The 26,211-nt window shown below is 39.7% G+C and overlaps 1 protein-coding gene across 1 annotated transcript in view; it reads right to left on the bottom strand.

Moving 5' to 3' along the window:
- Positions 1-26,211, bottom strand: part of LOC124722671 (histone-lysine N-methyltransferase trithorax-like) — a 226,929-nt gene that overhangs the window by 109,975 nt on the left and 90,743 nt on the right. The window contains exons 7-8 of the mRNA XM_047247815.1: positions 16,745-16,868; positions 9,876-10,067 (exon numbers count right to left, since the gene is read on the bottom strand). Coding sequence (XP_047103771.1) covers positions 9,876-10,067; positions 16,745-16,868 — 316 coding nt within the window. The remainder of the gene's footprint in view (positions 1-9,875; positions 10,068-16,744; positions 16,869-26,211) is intronic.

Below are 26,211 nucleotides of genomic sequence, written 5' to 3'. Positions count from 1 at the left end.
TTTTGATGTAAGCAGTGAAACATGGATATTGTTTGCAGGTTGGTAGGACATCCTTAGGCTGAAACACCAGAGCCTGAGGAAGCCATGCTCCCAAAAATCTGCTACATAGAGCTCCGTGGCATTTCAAGGCGCAGCCTTGTGACTATCTACTACCTGTTTGAAAAAAAAAAAATCACTTGATATCACATATCAACAGTTCCAAAAAATGCTGACTGGCATTATTTAAATTTGTATGGGAAATACATTAAATGCTTTCTGATAATTTAAATTCTGTAATATATTACTGAAAAATTTAATTTAATATACCGTTTTGGGCAGCTCTACCTCAGAGCTCTTAATTACAAACCTCGGCTGCTTAGTCTGTACAGAGTACAAGCTGAGTTCACGATGTGACAAACATGGAGTTTTTTGTGCCTTTATCCAGGTAAACAAAATGTACAATAAATATATTTGTTTTCAGTCTGTGACTGTACCTTTAGAATTTTTTAATGTAGGGGAAGGACCATGAATACCACATATTCTGTGGTTAGCAAGCAAAACAAGCAAGTACTAATGCACAGGCATCACACAGAAGTAAACAGTAATGAATGCTAAAATACACACATCAAAAAGAGTTTTGCATCGCCCCAGTTCCCAGAACTCCTGAAGAGAGACATTCACTGTGGATATTGTATCAGAGACACAGTCCCTTTGACTGTTCAGAGATGTCACTAAACCTGCCCACAACCATGCATGAGCAGTGCGTATTAGACGGAGGGGGGGTCTGACAGCCGATCAGTTACAGTCATTCCAGCAGGAAGGAGGTACACGGCTTGTGTTGTCTGTAGTTCAACCACGTCTAGACGGTCAATACCGTGGTTTGGTAGTGTCCGCATTGTTACTTTGTGCCAGGAAGGGCTCTCAACAAGGAAAGTGTCCAGGCATCTAGGAGTGAACCGAACCGACGTTGTTTGGACATGGAGGAGATACAGAGCGAGAGAGAGGAACTGTCGATGACATGCCTTGCTCAGGTCATCCAAAGGCTACTACTGCAGTGGATGACCACCTACGGATTATGTCTTGGAGGAACCCCAACAACAACACCGCTATGTTGAATAATGCTTTTCGTGCAGCCACAGGACATCGTGTTATGACTCAAACTGTGCGCAACAGGCAGCGTGATGTGCAACTTCTCTCCTGACGTCCATGGCAAGGTCCGTCTTTGCAACCACGACACCATGCAGCATGGTACAGATGAGCGCAACAACATGCCGATTTGACAACTCAGGATTGGCATCAAGTTCTCTTCACCAACGAGTGTCGCATATGCCTTCAACCAGACAATTGTCTGAGTTGTGTTTGGAGGCAACCCGGTCAGGCTGAATGCCTTAGACACATTGTCCAGTGAGTGCAGCAAGGTGGAGGCTCCCTGCTGTTTTGGGGTGGCATTATGTGGGACCGGTGTATGTCGCTGGTGGTCATGAAAGGTGCTGTAACGGCTGTACAATACATGAATACCATCCTCTGATTGATAGTGCAACCATACCAGCAGCATATGGGCGAGGCATTCATCTTCATGGATGACAATTCAAGCCCCCGTTGTGCACATCTTGTAAATGACTTGCTTCAGGATAACGACATCACTCGATTAAAGTAGCAAGCATGTTCTCCAGACATGAACCCTATCAAACATGTCTGGGATAGGCTGAAAAGGACTGCTTATGGACAACGTGACCCTTCTACCACTCTGAAGGATCTATGCCGAATTGCAGTTGAAGAGTGGGAAAATCTGGACCAACAGTGCGTTGATGAACTTTTGGATAGTAAGCCATGAAGAATACAAGCCTACATGAATGCAAGAGGAGATGCTACTGGGTATTAGAGATACCAGTGTGTACAGCAATCTGGACCAACTAGGTATTATGAGGTACCAGTATGTACAGCAATCTGGACCACCACTTCTGAAGGTCTTGCTGTATGGTGGTACAACATGCAATGTGTGGTTTTCATGAGCAATAAAAAGGCCGGAAATGATGTTTACATTCTATTCCAGATTTCTGTACAGGTTCCGGAACTCTCGGAACCGAGGTGATGCAAAACTTTTATTGATGTGTGTATATCAAGTAATCAGAATTTTTATCGCCTTTCATACTGATGTGTTCAATAATAATAATATGCTGAAACATTACATCAGTGAAAATGAAACAAGCAATGAACAAGCACAAAAGATTGGTAATTTTAAGGTTACATGCGAAAGTCAACCTTAAAGTCAAGATTCAATTTCAATGTTAAATTACCTTCAGTCATCAATATTAATTAATTCTACATCTACATCTACATTTATACTCCGCAAGCCACCCAACGGTGTGTGGCGGAGGGCACTTCACGTGCCACTGTCATTACCTCCCTTTCCTGTTCCAGTCGCGTATGGTTCGCGGGAAGAACGACTGTCTGAAAGCCTCCGTGCGCGCTCTAATCTCTCTAATTTTACATTTGTGATCTCCTCGGGAGGTATAAGTAGGGGGAAGCAATATAGTCGATACCTCATCCAAAAACGCACCCTCTCGAAACCTGGCAAGCAAGCTACACCGCGATGCAGAGTGCCTCTCTTGCAGAGTCTGCCACTTGAGTATATTAAACATCTCCGTAACGCTATCACGGTTACCAAATAACCCTGTGACGAAACGCGCCGCTCTTCTTTGGATCTTCTCTATCTCCTCCGTCAGACCGATCTGGTACGGATCCCATACTGATGAGCAATACTCAAGTATAGGTCGAACGAGTGTTTTGTAAGCCACCTCCTTTGTTGATGGACTACATTTTCTAAGCGCACTCCCAATGAATCTCAACCTGGTACCCGCCTTACCAACAATTAATTTTATACGATCATTCCACTTCAAATCGTTCCGCACGCATACTCCCAGATATTTTACAGAAGTAACTGCTACCAGTGTTTGTTCCGCTATCATATAATCATACAATAAAGGATCCTTCTTTCTATGTATTCACAATACATTACATTTGTCTATGTTAAGGGTCAGTTGCCACTCCCTGCACCAAGTGCCTATCCGCTGCAGATCTTCCTGCATTTCGCTACAATTTTCTAATGCTGCAACTTCTCTGTATACTACAGCATCACCCGCGAAAAGCTGCATGGAACTTCCGACACTATCTACTAGGTCATTTATATATATTGTGAAAAGCAATGGTCCCATAACACTCCCCTGTGGCACGCCAGAGGTTACTTTAACGTCTGTAGACGTCTCTCCATTGATAACAACATGCTGTGTTCTGTTTGCTAAAAACTCTTCAATCCAGCCACACAGCTGGTCTGATATTCCGTAGGCTCTTACTTTGTTTATCAGGCGACAGTGCGGAACTGTATCGAACGCCTTCCGGAAGTCAAGAAAAATAGCATCTACCTGGGAGCCTGTATCTAATATTTTCTGGGTCCCATGAACAAATAAGCGAGTTGGGTCTCACACGATCGCTGTTTCCGGAATCCATGTTGATTCCTACATAGTAGATTCTGGGTTTCCAAAAACGACATGATACTCGAGCAAAAAACATGTTCTAAAATTCTACAACAGATCGACGTCAGAGATATAGGTCTATAGTTTTGCGCATCTGCTCGACGACCCTTCTTGAAGACTGGGACTATCTGTGCTCTTTTCCAATCATTTGGAACCCTCCGTTCCTCTAGAGACTTGCGGTACACGACTGTTAGAAGGGGGGCAAGTTCTTTCGCGTACTCTGTGTAGAATCGAATTGGTATCCCGTCAGGTCCAGTGGACTTTCCTCTATTGAGTGATTCCAGTTGCCATTTATGATAGTCTTTTGTACAGGAAATGGTAGATAGCCAAACTGCATGACAATTTGTTAAAACAGCCAATTCACGATATGTCGCTAAAAAACTGCCAATTTCACATTATTTTTTGCATTATCGTTAACAAAAAGTTTTCTTGTCGATATTCTTAAGATACGAGGAAGAATGTGTGTTTCTCTGTAATGAATGAGCACAGATTCTCACAAATGTGACATTTGTTTCAAACTGATAACACCTTCAAATAAAACTCAATTGAATTTAGGACCTAGTCCCTTCGGTCTTTAACCCTGGGGACCACCTCCTATATGTATGTTACTAAGGTTTTCCTTCTGTTTGCCATCAGGCGTTCCTTAGTGCATTAGATAGTTTGAAAGAATTAGGAAGATACAATTACAAGAATCAGGAGGAGGACCATGATGCCTGTAACTGCCAGGAACCAGAAGTGTAATGAAGAAAGGACAAAGAAAAGTTCTATAATCAAGGGCCAAAAACTTAACAGTGATTTAGGAGAAATGTTGTCTGCTCCCTGCAGTACCAGGTAAGTTTCCTATACTGATCATGATGCAACTGCTAAATAAAGCCACGAAGTATTCCCTGCAGCTCCATTACATATAAAAGCCACAAGGTCATCTGTCAACAAAATTGTAGACTGTATTTCATATTCTACAGTAATTACACTACACATGGAATCCTTTCAAATAACTGCAAATCTATGAGAACTTTTATAACTACACCTATAATCCTGAAGCCACGTTATAGTATGTGCTGGAGAGTACTTGTGGTACAACATTCATGGTAAAAATCCATCTGAGCTCTGATCTCATGTATCTCATACTGAATGTGAGGAACAAATAGAGTACAGCACACTGCAAGGCGATAAAGGCAGTTAACAGGAGTTTTCAATGCCATCAGATAAAATCATTGGCCCAAAGACAGTAATATTAGGGGTATTTTCTGTGGTGATTCCCAGCAGACATTGACAGTAGTGCTACGGGCAGTGTGAGCTGACGAGTTTAAGGCAATACAAAAAGCTAGTTACCCAGTACAACAGGATGAAGTCAGAAGGCTTTAGAGCTCTACAGTCCAGCACTCAAAGTAGGACATGTGTGATAATGGAATTAATGAACTATACATGTCATAGTTAAAGGAGAGTTCTGCAAAAACCTTGCACTGCCTACTGGAGCCCTGTAATACTATCTGCAGGGTCTGCACATGCCTGCAGTGTGTGAGAGAGAGGGTGAATACACTTTGTGGATGTCTGCAGAAGTTGCCGACAATGTCTGATGCTGCCTCACCTAATAACATAAATGACTGAGCGATTGCCCACGGTCACGTGGATGTCACACTTTTACATTCACTTGTACATAGGCTACCAATATTCAGTGTGCACATGCACAAAGGACATTGATTATGACCCGAGTTGGGCCACATTTATTCAAATGTTGAATGACAAATAAAAATATTTATTTAAAATGTTATTCATTAACATGAATAACGACATTTACTCAGGATCTGTGAATAAAAAATGTTCCAGATAATAGATAAATCTGAAATCCAATGACATTTATTGTTCGAATTCTTTGTCATTTCATCAACAAATGTACTTCTAGTTGCTTCTAAATTAGTTTTCAAAACAACTCTTCTTTTCAAACATCTTATCATGAAGTTTATCTAATTTGGGAAGATCTGTCATTGTGATACATTAAAGGACTTCCACACAAGTCAAGAGGATATCGGAGCATTATTCTCCTGAAACCATTTTTATTTCAGGATAATTATACAAGATTCAGTTTCACATGGTCTTCAACAACCACTGAGGGATTATCAATTCCACTGTAGTTTTTTTGCACATAATTCGTTATGGTTCCACATTAGCTTCACCTTCCAAATCATGTTCCAAATAAGATTTTCTTTTTATGATACATCATCATGACCCGATATCTTTGACTATTGTATGTCTGTAGTTTGCCATAAGCCTCCCTCAGTTCACGTCCGGCCATCCAGATTTAGGTTTTTTGTGATTTCCCTAAATAGTTTCATGCCGGAACAGTTCCTTTGACAAAGCATGGATAAGTTCCTTTCCCAGCCTTCTCTAATCCGAGTTTGTGCTCCATCTCCAACAACCTTGTTATCGACAGTTTGTTGAACACTAACCACCTACCTTAACTGCTATTTGAAAAATGAAACCTGGACCTAATTGCCAATTCTGTCATTTTCATTTTAAGCAGTATCAAATACTAAGTATTTTGGTTCAGTTTTGGCACTGACCACTCTAAGGGCTGATTGTATAAAGCATTTAACCTTTGGTTAAGACAGAAAATGACCTCAGATCAAAGTTAACCTGGAAATCTGCATTGCATAAACATTAGTCCTCGATCATATCACAATGAAATCTGATCATATTTGACGGTGAAAATTCACAGTTCAAAGTCAGGATCAGCTCTAATTCCCAGTTTATAGTGTAGTGGCACTAGAATTCATTGCTTTTTTTTTAGCAGATACCAACTGAAATAATAAAAAAGAAGTTGTTATTAACACAAAAATAGCATGTCAATATGTGACTATGCCATTACCATGTGGCTGATGCTCAAAATACTGTTTTTCGATCTGGAATGTTAGGTTAAGGAAATTACTGGCTACCGTGTGTACTTAATGAGAGTTCTTGGGAGATGACTCTTAATTTACGTGATTAGTTCAAAGGCGTTTTATAGACACTTAGTAGCAGACTAATTAAAGGAGAATTCAAAATATTTGCAGTAAACAGTTAAGTATGGGAATTTTGACAGCAGCCAATAATAATTCAAAATCACTTATATAAGGTCTCTTTCAGCTCAAGTAGAAGTAACTATGAAATTTGTATTAAATTTTTAACTACTGAACATATCCTTAAATTGCTATGACAATTCCATGTGTGTTGATAAATAGAACATAAGCAAGTGTTTTGAAATACACTAACCTCATAATACTGTCTCATTAATTTCGATGGCTGAAGTTATGCTGAGGCCTGCAGTGCAGAAGATCACATGTTCAAATCCACATCAATTCTTGAAACATTTTTTTTTTCATTTCTTACTACTTTCTCTACTTTATGGATCATAAAGATAATCATAACATCATTAACATGCCATTCCATACCACTGAAACCATACCTTACTCTCTGCTTCCTGAGCATTCTGGATCACTATTGGGTAAAATTCTGTGTGCAATAACCCTGATGATGATGATGATGATGATGATGATGATGATGTCCGATACTCCGAGGAGCGTAGGGGATGATGCGGGAGACCCACACTGCTGTACTAGGCAAGGTCCTAGTGGAGGCCGTTTGCCATTGCCTTCCTCTGACCGTAATGGGGATGAGTGATGATGATGATGATGATGATGATGATGACGACGACACAACAACACCCAGTCATCTCGAGGCAGGAAAAATCCCTGACCGTGTCGGGAATCGAACCTGGGACCCCATGTGTGGAAAGTGAGAACGCTACCCCAAGACCACGAGCTGCGGCAATAACCCTATGCGATGTGAATTGCATTGTTTCCTTTTGTTTACTTTACAAATATCTGAGGATGATGATGGCAAGACCCAACAAGCTCACCACATGTTTCATAAAAGGGTGAGCCCATTTTCGGAGTTAAATAACAAGTCATTTAAGTTGAGGTTTTGTTTGGAGAAAACTACTGTAAAGCAACTGGAACTAAGGCTCCAAGAATGTCTGATGAAATCATCCAAAAGAAAATAACCCCTGACTGCAATGTACAAGTTGCTGTTAATCTTGAGATTTCACACCACAGGAACCTTTCGTTTTCAGTGAATTATATCTTTATACTGGCCCAACACAATATCCAGCAACAAATATTTCTCGTATTGAGAGTAGTTTGATGAGTGCTCCTTTTTCTGTTTACTTGCTCCCAGGTTTATAGCAAGACACTTTCGATAATAAATGCTGCCTATTATGATGTACGATAAATATTTGCAGCTGAAGTACAATAATCACACGCCAGCCAATTTTAGCCTCATTGCCAAGTATGGGTAAGATCAAATATGAACCTGCTTCGGTGGATCCAAGTTTAGCGCTATACAACAGAGCTGAATCCTGAACATAATTCAATTTATGATCTTATGTCAAATTTGATCTCGAGTCCGATTTTTATACAATCAGCCCTAATTAGTGCCAATGAGTCACTTCATTCCAATACCAGTCATTAAACCCCAGTGCTTATTGGTACCTTCATTCCAGTGCCAGATATATTTTGTGGTGCTGACTTGGCGCATGTAACTAATTGTGATAACCCTGTTTGACGACAATAACATTAAAATCATAAAATTAGCAGGCTGCTCCATTAACACTAACCTATCTCACACACACACACACACACACACACACACACACACACACACACACACTGATGAGGAAAATTTACAGTTTAATTAAATTTGGGAGAACTGTCAAGTGACATGATGTTACCAGTCAGCTAATAGATTTGTACATTTGTTGACCACTGAAGCTCCCACTACGCAAAATGAATTTCAAAATTTATGTGCTAAATTACTTCCTATTGAATACAAATTCGCTCTAACAAGTAGCAATACCAGCGGTCTAAGTTTCGGCTCCACAATGCCTGATAATATCCACATAAGTAAATGCTGACTCTATTGAGAATGCATCCACTTGCCTCCAACATATAAATCTATATCAGAACATAGTTCTTATGGTGATATTCTTGTACAAATGCTTCTCAAATTTCTTGCTTCATATGATTTGTAAATAAATTCAAGCTTTCAATGACTTGCTCTGTAATTGTAGTCATAATGTGTCTGTCAATTAATAGTGTGTTCGTATTTGTTGGCCAAATTATGTTGCAGATATGTTAAAAAGTCAAGGAAATTCCATATGCTACCAAAGATAATGTTGATGTCTATGATGGAGGAACCTATGGTGTAACACTGATTCTGCTAGATGGTAAATAATTCACCTTATTTCTCTGTAGTCTTTAAGGATTGAGTGTTCATTTCCATGCACCACTAAGGGTATAGCCATTGCCCTGGTAGCGGTAGCAGCAGCAGCAGCAGCAGCAGCAGCAGCAGCAGCAGCACCACCACCACCACCACCACCAGCACCACCACCACCACCACCAGCACCATCACCACCAGCAGTAGTAACTATTATTATTGTAGTAGTAGTACATTCCGATCTCACTGACTTCTTTAATGACAGAGTCTCAATAGGTAGATGGATGCAAAAGATTTTCATTTCATCAAATGTGATCATGTCTGTTTATAGAGCTATGTTCAGCAACAGCAGATTCACCAAACAGGGTTATATTTCAAGATGATGAACTACAGTGGCCCAGTTCCAATCACTCACCTGCAAACATTCTGCAGAACACTTTTTGTCAGATCAGCAATATTTATTATGAACATTACAGCTTCCTCTGAGTCAATAACCCTAACATTCTTGTTGCTTTCCCATTTATCACTTACACTGTCATAATCTTCACCAGCTCCTAATCATTAACATCCCTTTCTAATAAAGATGCAATAATATCATGACTGCTTGTTCATACGGGTACGGCATGCTGTCACTGAGCTTGTGAAACACAGACTAAACAGTGTAAGCTTGTACTTTGGGCATAGTTTCATGGACGCGAAACTCATTCCGGCTACTGGTATTACAATAGAACTACTACAAAAATCACTGATCTACAGAAGAAACACATTACATGTCTACAGCACTGTGACAGCTGTACCCATCACTATAGTGCATAAACAGAACTGTCACAACAGCTGTACTTGTCCTTGTAAGTGAATGAGTTAGGAGTTCATGACATCATCTCATTTGAGTTCTTTGAAATTCTACATACACTAAATAATATTTTCATGTGGTAAACATTACAAAGGAAACATAATGTGCTAAGCTTTCTTTCTATTTTCTACACACAATTGAAAAACAAACTGAACCTGCAAAGTATGAATTATTTTACTAGTCAGCTACATAAATTGCATTGCAACAGCCTCCCAACTAATTTTCTTTCAGTATAAGCTAGCAATACAAATATAACTTACTTGTTCTTGACCAGCACTTCCACAAAGAAAACAAACTGCTCGTACTGGGAATGGTTCAGACGAAATTAAAGCAAATCCTGTATTGCAAACCTCATCTGGGTCATAGCTCTCCCAAAAGTCTATGGTCATCTGATGGGAAGATTCCTGTGACCTATCCTTCCCCATAGCAGGAGGCAAGGTATGCAACCTAGTCTGTAAAAGTAAACAAACAGTAAAAGCACTGGAGACACTAAAATACACATGAGAATTGCTTTCTTTGCTTGCTGTTATTCAGTTGTGTGTTTGTCATGCTCACTGTGCAGTTGGGAAATACTATTGGTAAGTAGTTGGTATGATAAGGCCACCACAAGTACTTAATCATTATTACTTAAATTAACAGCGAAGTTGCTGAGCTGATTTGAAATTTCATGTCCAAACCATTATCAGCTTACCGCAGAATTTGAAGAATCAGAGTACTGCAAGGTTAAAAAGTTGCTAACCAAATTAGAACAAGGTGACAACATCTACTTTGCTCCATGAGATGTGTGTTCTTGCTGGAACGCAAGTAACAAACAATTTTTTAAGAACTATATTTCTTCAATGACTACCAATCAATGCATGTTCTATAACAGAAACTAGTCAAGATGTAAATCTCGAAGCAATAGTTTCTATGGCCTACAAAATTGTAGAGATTATGACACCCTGTCATATATAGTACAGAAACTGTTTTGTCTCCATCTCAAGATGACAGACTTTCCCCCTCTGGAAAGACAGCTTTTGAAAGTAACGACCGCAATTCAGAAACTACAAACTGGGTCTTGATCAGAACGCAGATTGAAATCACCGTGGTGTGCACAGAAACATTCTGTGTGCTGGTACCACTATACAGCCAAACAGAATGCGAAGAAGTATACACCACCATGTTCATTTATTTCTCATCAGTCCGCTAATGCTCAGACAGAAAATTAGTATGCTACTCACTTGGCATTGCACAGAGTGAGGAGGCCAAGTCATCTTGCTGCCTATTACTAACTGATCGCAACAGACATCTTCGATTTCTAGTTTACTCCAGAGCAGAGATTTCTGTATTGCCAACAGTATTACATCACAAAAACATTCAGAAACAGCAATTCTATGCTGCAAATGGTTTCGTAATACACATATACGGTGAAAGACTACTGAAGCTCGAAAGATTTCCACGGCCATTCTTTCTTGCAGATATTTACCAACCAATTATTATCTGTTGCTTGATATTAAGTCAAAAAAGTTACTTGACCGAGAAACTTTAATCGCTAGTACAGGCTCTGTAGACATACCTACGGAGAGTTTAGTGTTTCTGATTGACCCACAGCATAAACATCAAAGCTTGCTAAAGACATAACCTAAAATTCCCACGAAGAAACCTAATTATGATTTTCCTGAAGTTAATGTACACACACAATGGCAACAACGGGAGCTCCAGTGTATGCACGGGTGGGACACTGATCACCAGAAAAATTAGCACAAGCAAAACTTGAATTTCAGGAGACAATCAATCTTGGCATACATCGTCCTTCCAAAAGCTGCTGGTCTACTGCTCACCATCCCATTCCAAAGAAAAATGGAACTTGGGTCCCTGTGTAAATTACACAGTGCTAGACCGTTACCCAATTCCACATTTACAAGATTTCAACTGTCCGCTCTCCAACAGAAAGATATTCCCTTAAATCGAACTTATCTGAGCTTATCACCCCATTTCTGCTACAACAAAAGATGAGTCTAAAACAGCCGTTATCGCACCATTTGGACTTTCTGCACTACTGAAAATGCCATTTGTTCTATACAATGCAGCGCTAATATTCTAACGAATTATTCATACATTCTGAATGGTCTGCCTTTTGTGTATTCCAATTTAGATGATATTCTTGTTGCTTCAACATCAGATAAAGAGCATGTAATGCATCTGCAACAACTTCTTCAATGGCTAGATAAATATCATCTTAACATCAACATAGCAAAATGTGTTTTTGGAGAGAAAGAGAGATCATGATCATTCTTAGGCTTTTGTGTGTCACATCGAGGAATTTCTGCATCGTGAGAAAAAGTGAAAGTAACCAAGAACTTCCATCACCCCAAAACAGTAGCACAACTATGTTATTTTTTAGGACTGTTGAATTTCTACAGACATATGCTACCACATACTGAAGAAATCCCAAACACCTTTGTTTAACTTGTGCAAAAACACCAAGGGGAAGGATAATCTCCTTGTTACATGAACTGGCAAGCCAGACAAATTGCTCAAGAAGTTAAAAGAAGAACTAGCTAACGGAACTCTGCTTCCTCACCCAACTGATCTGCCCTTAATTTTGATGGTCGATGCTTTGGACTATGCTATAGGTGCTACACCAATTGCACATAGGAACACCTGAACCTCTTGCATTTTTCTACAGGTCTCTCACCAATACACAGCACAACTATAGTACCTATGACTGCATACTGGCAGCAGATTGGCAGTCAAACATTTTCATTATATTTTAAAAGGTGGAAAATTCACAATATTCACAAGCCACAAGCAATTAACATTTGCTTTTTAACAGAGCCCAGAAAAAGCAACGTCCAGGCGACTGCACCATACGGAATTTCTCAGTCATTTCACAGTAGCTAGGGATATTCACAGTAGCTTCTCAGTATATATACTCTCTTATGAAATTTGTTATTAACAACCAAACCCAATTCAAAAGTAATAGCAGTGTGCATAACTACAATACTAGGAGAAAGGATGATCTTCACTATTCAAGATTAAATCTAACTTTGGCACAGAAGGGGGTGAATTATACTGCCACTAAAGTCTGGTCACTTACCAAATAGTATCAAAAGTCTGACAGATAACCAACAAGTATTTAAGAAGAAATTAAAAGAATTTCTGAATGACAACTCCTTCTACTCCAAAGAGGAATTTTTAGATATAAATTAAGAAAAAAAGAAAAAAAATTATTAAAAAAATAAAAAAATAAAAAAGTTGTTATATTAACTTAATTATGTCATGTATTTGAAAATTTGACTCGTTCCACATCATTACGAAATATCGTATTCATGATCCATGGAACTAGTATTAATCTAATCTAATCTTTCTCCACAGGTATTCAATATCTTCTTTGAGAAGAGAACATTCCTGCCATTACATGTTCCAGTGTTGCAGGCATTACCAGCCACCATTTCATGTGCAAAGGCACAAAGCAGTAACCTAGAATTGGTCAAGGTGAAGAATTCCGATCCCTTTTCCTTATTGGTTGTAACAATATTGTTACCTATAGATCACTGCTACTTTATGAGAATTCTACAGGTAAACTCAGCCCATACGTCCATCCATCCTACCAACAATCAAGTCTTCCATGCATTATGTGACTTGGCTCACCCTGACAACAAAGGCACAGTAGAACTGATTCGACAGTGCTTCAATTGGCCTTCGCTGAAACAAGATACACAGCTGTAGACAAAAATGTGCATGCTGTCAACGATCAAAAATTTCAAAACATAAAAATAGAGCTTGTGTAGCTTTCGGTGAAGTTGAAGATCTCTTCTCACATACACATGCTGATCTAATGGGACCATTACCTTGCTTTCAAGACTTCACCTATCTCTTGACAATGACTGACAGGTTTACACGTTGGCCAGAGGCAGTTCCATTGAAAGACATCTCTGCAGAAATTGTTGCCAGGATTCACTTATCATCATGCATCACACATTTTGGAGTCCCAAAAATCGTCACCATTGACAGAGGACAGCAGTTTCAGTGTCAACTGTTCAGTCACCTCTGAAAGACATCAGGTATACACCACATCAAAGCCACAGCTTACTCGAATGGCAAAGTTGAATGGCAGCATCACAACGTAGCATGACTTTCAGATGACTGAGTTGACAATTTACCAACGATTTTAACGAGTCTCTGTACCTGTGAGATACCAGAATATGACATCAGCACTGTATGAATGACTTGTGGCATGACAACTAGTCTTCCAGCTGATTAATTTGATCTTACACCAGTGGAGTGTGACATTCCAATTCTCATTATCAACTTGAAACTGCACATGGTGTCCTTAAACCAATTAATGTTTGACATCATACTATGTCTGCTTTCATCCATCCTGAATTCATAATCTCTTCACATACCCCTATTCATAAGACATGACGCACAGAGAAAACCTCTATAATCTATGATGGACCATATCTGGTACATTCACACACTGAAAGACACTGTTATTGAAACACCTCCTGGTTAGAAGACCATCTCCATCGACAGACTCAAGCTGGCCTTTCTGCTGAAGAATATGGATTCTGTATCTGTGCCATGTAAACAACCAGCTCCAGTCACGAAAACTCCAGTGTGTCATCAGCCAAACCAACGAGTTACACGTACTGGACATACAGTGCACTTCCCAGAGAAATACCTCATTGTTATCACTGGGGAGGCAGTAATATGTGGCTGTAAGGGGCATAGTGAAATATAAAATCTGTTAAAATAATGCAACACATTGGAGTAATTAGTCTTTTTTGTGTGTTTTATCATTTCCATTGCAACTGTTATTAGAAAGGTACATTATATGTGCAGTCTTGTTAGTTTCCTTTATGTGGTGTAAAATAAATAATTATTTTTACTACAATCCACATTCTCAAATTTTCTCCAAAATTTGGCGGAGAGATGCCTAAATATCTGGTCTGCACCTGCATTAGCTGCATGCAGTCCTCTTGTGGGGCTCATACCTATTTGCTAATGATGTACTTCTAACTGCTGAACTAAAACAGTTTTCATATTCTTGTACAGCTTCTCCATGGGACACATCTATAAAGCACAGATTTCTCCAAACACGATAATTAATACCACTGTTTACATCACAACAGTGTGAACCTATAACTGTTATTGAACAGGCAGTTAAGTAAGTGTTATGTATTCCAATTTCCATTTAATTTGTAATTTTTGATCATGTAAGTACAACAAAAAAGGAGAGAAATAATATGCAACTGTATGTCATCATTTCCACAAACGTAACACGACTGTCATACCAATTAAATGACTGTACCTTTATGATATTTTCCTGCAAAATGACTGAATTACACGTATCTGCCTAGCAAGGATGAGTAAGTCCTTTTCGCCCAGATGACACCATGGACTCAATGTAGCTCTAACTCCACACGAAACACACCAGTTCATTACTTTCCACAGATGATTGGGAGGGATGACGGCAGCAATCCAAAGTACGCACCATCTTTTAATCTGACATCACCCTCAATATGAGTAACAAGCCCAAGCTCTGGTGACTATATAGTCCAGAATCCATAAAGCAACTGACATCAAAGGAAGACATCAAAGCAATTCAGAGGCAGGCTGCTAGATTTGTTACCAGTATGTTCGAACAACACGCAAGTAATATGAAGATGCTTTGGGAACTCAAATGGGAATCCCTGGAGGGAAGGTGACATTCTGTTTGTGGAACATTAACAACATTTAGAGAATCAAGATTTGAGGCTGACTGCAGAACGATTCTACCTCTGCCAACATACATTTCACTTAAGGACCAGGAACATAAGATAAGAGAAATTATGGCTCATATTGACGCATATAGATGGACATTTTTCCCATGCTCTAAATGCAAGTGGAACAGGAAATGAAATGACTAGTAGTGGTATGGGATACCCTCTGCCACACACTAACTGGTGGCTTGTGGAGACTCTATGAAGATGCAGATACCACTCCGAAGAACATTTGGTCATGCCAGAGGGATGCGTCGCCCTGCTGAACTTGCCAAGTCCTGCAGACGTGCTAATGTCAGTGCCCTGTGATGCACACTTAACAGAGGAAAAAGTGCAGCATGGTTGTTCCTGCTGCTCACAGTCAGGAGATAATTCTTGTCTGTATGGCCACTTAAAAGCTGACATTAATGTTGCTCTTGTTCTCCAGCACAGTAGTAGTGAGTTATCTATTGCACTGTGGCCCAGCTGTCAAATTTTGTAATCATAAGTGAACAGCAACATGTCATATGGTCTGCACACTGTTGCTTGTGACATCTGTGGTGGTCATTTAACTGTAACACGATATTCTCGGTAAACCCTCAAAACGATGGTCCACAAAAAGTACAATGGTCATATGACTTTGGAGATGGGATGTCTCTCAGGTATGGCAGCAAACAAATGTGCCAATCTCTCTTATCCCAATCCTCCAATACAGGACTATTACCCATGTGGCAAAAGCTAAACGTGATGTCAAAAACATGTAGCATACCAAACTACTCCAACCACCAGAATGGGGAGAACAATCACCCTGTAAAGCGGCAACTGTCTCTAGTAAATATGCTTGACAGTGGCCACAAACCTTCTTGTAATGTGTTTGATGTAGTGCCATAGATGCTGGTTGACAAGTTACAGAGAATTTGGTTGGACAGGCAAGTACCTAAAGTGACCAATTCCTAAATCAAACATGGTTTGGAAGTGGCAAAAAGAGGAACACAAGTTGCCGTGTCTATGACGTGTGTGTGTGTGTGTGTGTGTGTGTGTGTGTGTGGAGGGGGGGGGAGGGGGTGCGCGTGCGTGCATGGTTTTGCTTACGGGGGTAAGCCCAACCAACAATACAGAAGATGAAACCTTCTTGAGAGGAAAGTAATACTGCGGCAGTGTGGCCAACAGGAATTGTCAAATCAGCAGAGGTCTGACAATGACAGCTTAATAGTAACTGCCAACTTTAGCTGGCAGAAAACAATAGCAGATGTGACATACAGAGTTACTATCACACTTGAACTGAATGTGTTCAAAGCAATTACGGCAAACCCTCTACATAGATGACAGCAAATACTACGTGAGATCACCTGGAATTATAGTAGCAACATTGAGAATATTTTTCAATATAAAATGAAGCTTACCACTTTTCTGCAAGAAGCTGATGAAAGTAATGAAGGAGCATCATCCTGTATTCCCGATGATCCATGTGTGGAGGATTTTGTAGAGTCAGATTCTTCTACTCCTGACTTTGCTGTTGGCTGATTCCTAGAAAAATGTTTTACATAATTAATCAGTATAAGATTAAAACTGCCACTCAACAGTGAAGTATGCAGGCAGATTAAAGCTGCATGCTGGATTGCACTTCAACTCCAGACCTTCGCCTTTCACACAGTTTTAATCCAGAAGCATTAATCTAAACAGAAATTGAATTGGTAATCTTCCAGGTCAAAACCTTTACTTTTAATTCCACTTCACCCATCACAGGAGTGGTTCAACACAAAGACTTTGGATACAATTTGCTTGCTCTTGTTTGCGGTATTGAAAATCTGCTTGAAAAATAAAAGCAAAGCCTCCAGAAACAAAATATAGTTTTATCAATACAGAAACAGAACAGTGAATAATCTGTATTTTTGAAACAACTTTATCCCAATAAAAATATACAAACATAGCATAAGGTCATATGAAACGAAAGGGACTTTTTCACTGCACTATTTTCTTTTAACTGGGTGATACACTGCACTGAGGTTCAAATGAAGATTGTTCATTTAAGAAACATCATAAACAAATCTTAAATGTGGATGCTTCATTAACTTACAGTCTTATGCAATACCTATTATATAACTGCCACACATCTATCTACATACGACTTCAACAACAAACAAAATGTTATTTCTATTACCTTGTATTGTAATGCTGATGCTCTTAAAAACAGAGACAGTACAATGCAAATAAACTATTGAGCGGAGTGGACAATTCATTGCAAACATACGACATGAAACACAGGACCAAAACTAGTAAATATACAGGAACCGACATGGAAATTAAAACTTACCATAGGGATCCTAAGTCTCCCTTACATTGCTAGTACACAATGGAGCAACTGAAAGTTAGCAAGAACTGACAAAGAGTTATAAAATGAGAGGGTGGGGAGGAATGTTTTCTATAACAGCAATAAATATTTAAAAGCTCATTTAAGTTGCACGTAATAAAATTACAGAAGAAAGAAAAACACCGAACAACAAAGAAACATTCCTGCTTTACACACACGAAGATTTGGCAGGATTTCTTTTTTTATAAAATATGTTGACATAAAAATTACACACAAAACTAAATCTGACACAGAGGCATTGTAACAGATTTAACATATTACCAAGAAGTCACTTCTTGTCCGATATACTGAACTGTACCCATCAACAATAGTTGGTTTAAAGCTTAAGTTGGTCACACAAGTGGGAAAATTTTCTAAGTTTAACATAAAATATTAAAATGTTTGCTGAAACCTTATGATGTCAATACAGACCCTTCCAACACAGCTACAGCCCAAAATAATACCTCAGGCAAATAGTTGCATGAAGTGCTGGGAAGTGACTATCAGATCATCAGCATTGTGAAGTCTAGTGCGGGGTTGGCTCAGGTGACAGTTGATGTAGTGGAGTTACATAGGAATTTTACGAAAGAGGATCAGGTAGTGATTAAGGGTGGGGAGTATGATGTAGGTGGTGAGCTTGAAACAATAGCTACTCAACCCGATTGCACGAAAGAGCACTTCATGCACTTGTTTCAGCGCCACGATCGGCTTTGTCTTAATGCTGCAGTCAGGCATGCTGGAGAAGGCACTGATGGTGGAGGGGATGGCTCAAATTGCACTGGTCCCAGATGAATCTATCAATAGATCGGGTTTCACAAGGCGTGGCCTGCACCTCAATAGGTATGGGAAGGGGAGGTTGGCAAAGCTTACAGGTAACAGCGTAGTGGGCAGTGGCGGGATCACTTGTGGGAAAATTCCTGTAGTAGTTGGTGTTAGAGCTGAATCTTTTTTAGACTGAAGTCAGCTGATAGGTATCCCCACTTAAAAGAAGTCTCTCCAATAAAGGAAGCATCTTCAAAGGAGTAGCATATTTCATCAAAATATGAGGTGTTAGAGCCAAAGTTAGTGAACTGCTTATAGACGTTGACTAACATTATTGGTATATTGGAGCACCACTTAAATAATTTGACAATTTATAGGCCTCCTTTACCAGGATACAGATTAGTTGGCTGTTTTCAAGGAGTTCTTTGTGGAGGGGGGGGGGGCAGGGGGAGGGGGGGAGTGGCCATTTATGTAGAAAGCAGTATTCCATTTGAGTCCGCAGACGTATCATGGCACTGCACTGAACAGGTATTTGAATGTTGTGCAGCAGCAGTTTAATTTAGTGAAACAAAACTTTGAATTATTGTTATTTATAAGTCCCCAAATTCTGACTTCAGAACATTTCTGCTCAAGCTAGAGAGCATTCTTGGTTCACTTTATAGGAAGTACCAAAAATTAGTTGTATGTGGTGACCTCAACTTTAATTTTGTTATGTGGGGGGAAAAAAAAGAAAGAAAGAATGAATGATGGAATGCATGGGAACAGTAGGACAGACACAGACAATATTTTTATCCATTCTTCATTACAAGACAGGCATTCTGTTAGTAAACCATGGTGCACAAAATTTAACACTAAAAGGTTTCTAGTACTCAAGCGAATGTTATATATAACTACAAACTGTGTAGAAAAGCTAATTCAATGGAAATAGAGTTTTTTAAACCTCGTTATGGAACAAGAGTGACAGGATGCTTATAGTGCCGATAACATAGATCTTCCTCTTCTTATCATGCATGTCCACTTCTGACGTTGACGATCTTCATGCCTATTCTGTCTAAATCAGTTGCAATGCAAACAGTTCTTCAGGGCTAATATTAAACCAAGATCTAAGGTTATTGAGCCAGGAAATTCTTCTTCGTCCTGGAGGTCTCTTTCCCTCGATTTTTCCTTGCAGGATGCGTTGAAGCAGTTCATATCTTTTTTAATTACTCATGAAGTGGTCAAGGTATTGTAGTTTGCGACACTTGATGATGTTGATCAGCTCTGGGCTTTTGTTAACTCGACAGAGAACCTTCATGTTTGTCACTTTTTGAGTCCATGATATTCTCAACCTCCTTCTGTATAGCCAGAGTTCAAAGGCTTGGAGTGTGGTAATGGTTGCCTTTGTAAGGGTCCATGTTTCCACACCATACAAGAGAACTGAGAACACATTTTTGTGTTCATGGTAAGATCATGACTCTTGAAGGCTGAGCTCATCGAGTTGAAAACACTCTTCACCTTTCCGATGCGACACTTTATCTCCTGCGAGTTGTCCCATGCTTCGTTAATGATGGTGCCCAGACACCGTACTGTGAAACTTGCTCTATGCTTGTGCCACCAATGTACAGATTCACACCTCCAATGTCGTTCCTGCTGATGATCATAAATTTTGTTTTGTTTTGTTTGTGTTCATGTCAAAGCCTTATTTCTTGCTTGTCTCAGAAATTTTTAACAGCTTCTGCAGCCCTTCCATTGTATCCATAAAAACCATGGTGTCAATTTCATAACGAAAATTGTTGAGTGTGACCCCATTCACTGAGATTCCATCTTCCATGTCAAGAAAGGCTTCTTTGAACGTGTGTTTTGAATACCGGTTAAAGAGTATTGGTGATATTATACAACCCTGCCTGATGCCATGTTGTATTCTCACTTGTTCTGATTGGTCTTGATCTATTCTCATGGCTGTAGATTGGTTCCAGTATAAATTGGCTATAATTTCTTTCCCATCAATCCCAGTTTCCTTTAGTACTTATATCATTTGTTCATGCTCCACACGATCAAATGCCTTCTGATAATGAGGCAAGCAAATACATCACAATTGATGTCCCTACATCTTTGGAACAATACTCGTACACTAAATACTGCTTCTCTTGATAACATAGCAAAGATAATTCTTTCCTTGATACATTTCTCATACTCATTGAAAGTTGCTTTCCATTATAACATTCTAAACAGGGTACTGGCAGTAAAAGGCAGCCTGAGTGTCTGACTAGTGGGATAAGGATATCCTATAGAACAAAGTGGGAATTATATCAAAATGTTAAAAGTAGTCACAACTGAGCTACAGTAGCCCATTACAAACAGTATTGTAAGGTGCTTAAAATGATATTTCTGTTACCAAAAAAATGGCTCTGAGCACTATGGGACTTAACATCTGTGATCATCAGTCCCCTAGAACTTAGAACTACTTAAACCTAACTAACCTAAGGACATCACACACATCCATGCCCGAGGCAGGATTCGAACCTGCGACCGTAGCGGTCACGCGGTTCCAGACTGAAGTGCCTAGAACCGCACGGCTTTCTGTTACCGATAAGTCAGATACATGTACAGTATTTAACAACCAGTTTCTGGGCATTGCTGGTGAATTAAATAAAAACTTATGTTTCTACAGGGAATCATATAACTCTCTTGGAAAACACCTTTCTGCGACTGACGTATGAAATACTCCTCTGTGATACTGACAAGGTGTAGATTGAATCAGTAATTAAATCATGGAAAACTAAGGACTCTTATGGATATGATGGAGTACCTAACAGAATATTAAAGTACTGTGCTGCGCATGTTAGCTCTGTACTTGGCCATATTTGTAATTTTTCCTTTTAGAATGGTCAGTTTCCCCGAATGATTCAGTAGCAAAAGGCGCTTTACAAAAAGGAAGAAAGGGATAATGTAGACAATTTTAGACCCATATCTATGCCATCAGTGGTTGCTAAAGTTATTGAAAAGGCTGTGTATGTAAGGATAATTAATCATTTTATTTCACATAATTTGCTATCAAATGTACAGTTCGATTTCAGAAGTGATTTAACAACTGAAAATGCTACATTCTGTTTTCTTTGCGAGGTACTGGATGGATTAAACAAAAGGTTTCGAATGCTAGGCATCTTTTTTGATTTAACTAAGGTGTTTGTTTGTGTTCATCACAAAATATTGTTCCAGATGTTAGACCATTACGGAATAAGGGGAGTAGCTCACAATTGGTTTACCTTTACTTCAATAACAGACAGCAAAAGGTCGTTCTCCACAGTGTCGAGAATGGCTATGATGGAGGGGCGTCTGGGTGGGGCGAGACTAAAGGAGATGGGATTGGGGGGTGTACCCCAGGGATCAGTGATGGGGCCTCTCCTGTTCCTTATTTGTATAAATAATATGCCCTCTCATATTACAGGTGATTCTAAAATATTTCTGTTTGCTGATGGACACTAGCTTAGTAGTAAAGGATGTTGTGTGCAACATTAGCACTGTTTCAAATAGTTCAGTTCAAGACAAAGTTCATGGCATGAAGAAAATAAACTAACGCAAATTTTTACAGTTTCTAACACACACTTCAACAAAACCCGATATTTTAATTTCACAGAATGGGCATATGATTAGTGACACTGAATAGTTCAAACTTCTACGTGTTCAGATAGATAGTAAACTGCTGTGGAAAGCCAAGTTCAGATCTTGTTCAAGACTTAATGCTGCCATTTTTACTATTCAAATGGCATCTTAAGTTAGTGATAGTTCAATACGAAAAGTAGGCTGCTTTGCTTATTTTCATTCGCTTATGACATATGGTATTATATTTTGGGGTAACTCTTCCCATTCTCAAAGGATACGAGGATTGTACAAAAGTAAGGTTCCCAGTGAGCTCTAGGGAAGGTACTAGGCTAAATCCGACAACAGTGCTGTGCGCAGTGGTTCCCCCACTTTCGAGCCTGCCCTTCTGCGATTCACTATGTCTCCCAGTGTTGGCCTGGCAGCCATCAGAGGTGGAAGTGTTGATCGCTGCTCCCGCCAAGAGCGAGGTTCAAGCAGTATCCAGTTTCTCCATGCAAGGAACTTACCGCCTGTGGAGATTCATCGACAACTGACTGAGGTTTATGGTGAAGAGTGCATGTCCATTCAGCACATCCGCAAATGGTGCAGGGCTTTTGCTGAGGGTCGCATGGAAGTTCACGATGAAGAACGGAGTGGCAGACTGCTGGTTTCGGATGCAATTGTCCTGAAGATCAACAGTGAGCTGCTCAAAGATCAGAGGGTCACTGTCCGTGAACTTGCTGAATGCATTCCTGAAGCTTCCCACAGCACAATTGAAAGAACTTTAACAGAAACGTTGGGTTAACACAAGGTGTGTGCTCGCTGGGTCCCATGGATGCTGACTGACGGACACAAGAGCAATGCCTTGACTGTGCTTGCAAATTTCTTCTACAATGTGAGGGGGGAGACAACAAGGAGAAGTTGTTGGACTCTAGCGTCATGAGAGATGAAGCGTGGGTATTTCATTACACCCCCAAAACAAAACAACAATCTCGTCAGTGGCATAACTCTGGTTCACCGCCACCAAAGAAATTCAAACAAATGCATTCGGCAGGAAAAGTTATGGCGATGGCGTTTTGGGATCTGAAGGGGGTACTCCTCATCGATTTCATGCAACCTGGGACGACAATAAACTCAGACAGATATTGTGAAACATTGACCAAACTCCAGCGAGCAATCCAGAATCACCACAGAGGACAACTGACGCGAGGGATTAGTGCTTCTTCATGATAACGCTCAATCCCACGTTGCTCATCAAACACAGGAGCTTTTCAATAAATTTGGGTGGACTGTTAGGCCCCATCCCCCGTACAGCCCAGACTTAGCCCCCAGCGATTATCACCTCCTCCCCAAGCTAAAGGAACACTTGCATGGCAAACGCTTCAAGAGCAATGATGAAGCCCGAGCAGAGGCCACACGCTTCCTCAACCGGTTGGCGGGAGACTTCTTTGACTTAGGAATACAAAAGTTGGAGCATCATCTTCAAAAGTGTGTCAAAAAATGGAGACTATGTTGAAACACAGACAAAAGTGTAAGCTTTGCAACAATGTATAAAATAACAACAACAGACAATGCTTTCTATTTGTAAAATATTGAGATCCTTACTTTTGGTACAGCCCTCATATTTTTGCCTCAGAAATGGGTGGTTTGGGTAATAAGTGGTACAAGTTCATGAACTACTTGTTGACCCCTGTTAATTAGTCTGGATATTCTGACACTGGCCTCTCAATATGTATATGTTTAATCTTTTTTGTTAACAGTATCAGCTTATTCGCAAGAATTAGCAGCTTTCACTACAATAGACAGAAATCCAATCTGCATTTGGATAACACTTCCTTGTCTCTTATGCAGAAAGGTGCGAAGTATACTGCTGCATCCATTTCCAATAAGTTACAACAAGAATTCAAAAATCTTGCAGTAATCCATGCGATTTCAAATCTAAACTGACGAGTTTCCTCGTGGGTCACTTCTCTTATTCTGTCAAGGAACTCCTTGAAAAATTAAGCTGATTCCAGTGTTATATTATTGATTGCATTTACATACATTCATGGCTTGTCTTTTTTTGGGTTCATAAACATTTTATTTTATCTGTTATTACTTTTATGTTGTAATTTCATGTACTGACACGTTCCATGACCTTTGAGATTGGTAATCAATTTGGTCCTTCGGGACTAGACATGTAAAATAAAGTAGAATAAAAAGTAAAAATAGCAGACGTTTCATTTAAAGGTAGACAAGTTTCTTTCGTATCCTGAAGAAATTATGTGCCAAGTACAGAATGGATACACTATATATATATCACAAGGTTGTTAAAAAATCTTATGTTTTATGCAAAATGTATGCTATTATTACAAACATTGTTTTACAGTGTTTAGTGTAACGCAGTTGCAGTCAGCCTCGTCCTATCACTCACTAGTGGGAGTTCCAGCTTTAAGGGTGGGCAACAGATTGTACAGATAAAGTTTTCATAAAAGTTTGACAAAGTATTTAGTAACAATTACATTATTATGCACTTTAACTAGCTGCAACTCTGCTTTATAATTTTTATAAAGTAGAGTTACTTTCCTACCAATCACCATTACTGCAGAAGTTGTGGATGGTTACAAAATCATACTAATAGATATACAAATGTAGGCATTAGTTAAAAAAGGTTGACTACCCCTCACATAACAGTTTACACCAGTCTTACAGCTACTGCTGTCCTAACCAGGTAATGACTTACAGATACAATAAACAACAAATGCCTACTTTAAATCCCAGAAGCATGTTTGGACCTTTAGATAACTGTTCATTACAATTCTTGATTTTCCCTCACCATTAGTTCTCCCTTTACCCTTGCACCATTCTATCTTTCATTTTTCCTTTCTGTTTCAGTAACAATATAGAAACATCGAACACCATCTTGTGTCCACTTCACTTCATAAGTACTCTTCATTTTGTGGACTATCTCTTGCATCCCCCTTCCTAAGAATCCTTATGTAACTTTTACAGTTATCAGTCGTCATTATAATCACCACAACCAAAAGCTTTAATTACTTCTTGTCAACCTCTCAAACTTCCTATCTCCTTTCTTAACTCACAACAAAAAGTAAAACCAGATTTCGAACCCTTTCGCAGCACTCTCGTGACTTGCACAGTTTGTATTTTTTGATCAGACATCTTTTCCCCAATAACCTTTTATCGACATGGAACAGCCACTACTTGGGTAGTGGAGGTAACAACTATACACGCATTCTCAGTGCACTTCAACCAAGTGTAATGTGCCTCCAAGTGCGCACACTGCTGCTTGTGCAGACTGTTCAGTCAGTCAACAAGCCCTGAGTTTAGATCACACACACAGCAAGAAAGGTTGTCAGCATGGAAGTTGTCCTCAAAATTGCCATATGACACAGCAGCGTCATTGCAACACTCTACCACTATAGTGAGACACAAAATATTAAAGGTAAGCCTTTTAGTGACTGTCCACAGTTAACACCACCAGCTAATGACTGACACACAAAAATTATGGCTCACAGATACCCTAGGAAAGTGCAATAGAAAAGCAAACTGCCTTTTCGGAGGAAACTGGATTTTCTGCCAACTCCAACAGATAGCAACCATCTTCACATGTGCTATCAATTTGACCTTCAAGCATCCACTTCAAACAGCGGAACAAATACCTCAGCACTGTGGTGTGCGAGAGCATCCCTCGAACAGAACATTGGTGCATAGCATCTGGTTCCCTCCATCAATGAATGGAGCATTTGTCCAGTGCCTGACAATAATCGTAGTAGCGTGTAAAGGTGGCCGGGTACCGATGCTCATCTCGAGCACGTAGTTCCGAGGGTTCGGCAGAGAGGTGAGTCAGTCACTTTACAAGCCAGTATCATGTATGGATAACTGACATCACTCATTGCTATTGAGGACAATTTGAAGGCTGTGCAGTATTGGGACAAGATTCTCCAGCCTAATGTCCGACATTTCAGCCATGGATTCGTCCTGGGTGAAGATAATGCACAAGCACACAATGTCCACATCAAGAACACTTTCCTAAGAGACACAGGAATTGAATAAATGGAATGGCCTGCGGTATCTGCTGTCATGAACTCGATTGGGTGAGACTGTGACATTGCAGGAACCCTCACAGGTCGCTGGATGACTCTGAGACGGCCGTTGTCAATTAGTGGGACGGGCTTGACTGTGATTTGTGTACCATCA

Source organism: Schistocerca piceifrons, chromosome X, assembly GCF_021461385.2.
Source record: "Schistocerca piceifrons isolate TAMUIC-IGC-003096 chromosome X, iqSchPice1.1, whole genome shotgun sequence".
NCBI classification, from domain to species: domain Eukaryota; kingdom Metazoa; phylum Arthropoda; class Insecta; order Orthoptera; family Acrididae; genus Schistocerca; species Schistocerca piceifrons.
The sequence above is the reverse complement of the archived record's forward strand: the minus strand, read 5'-3'. Positions and strand labels throughout refer to the sequence as shown.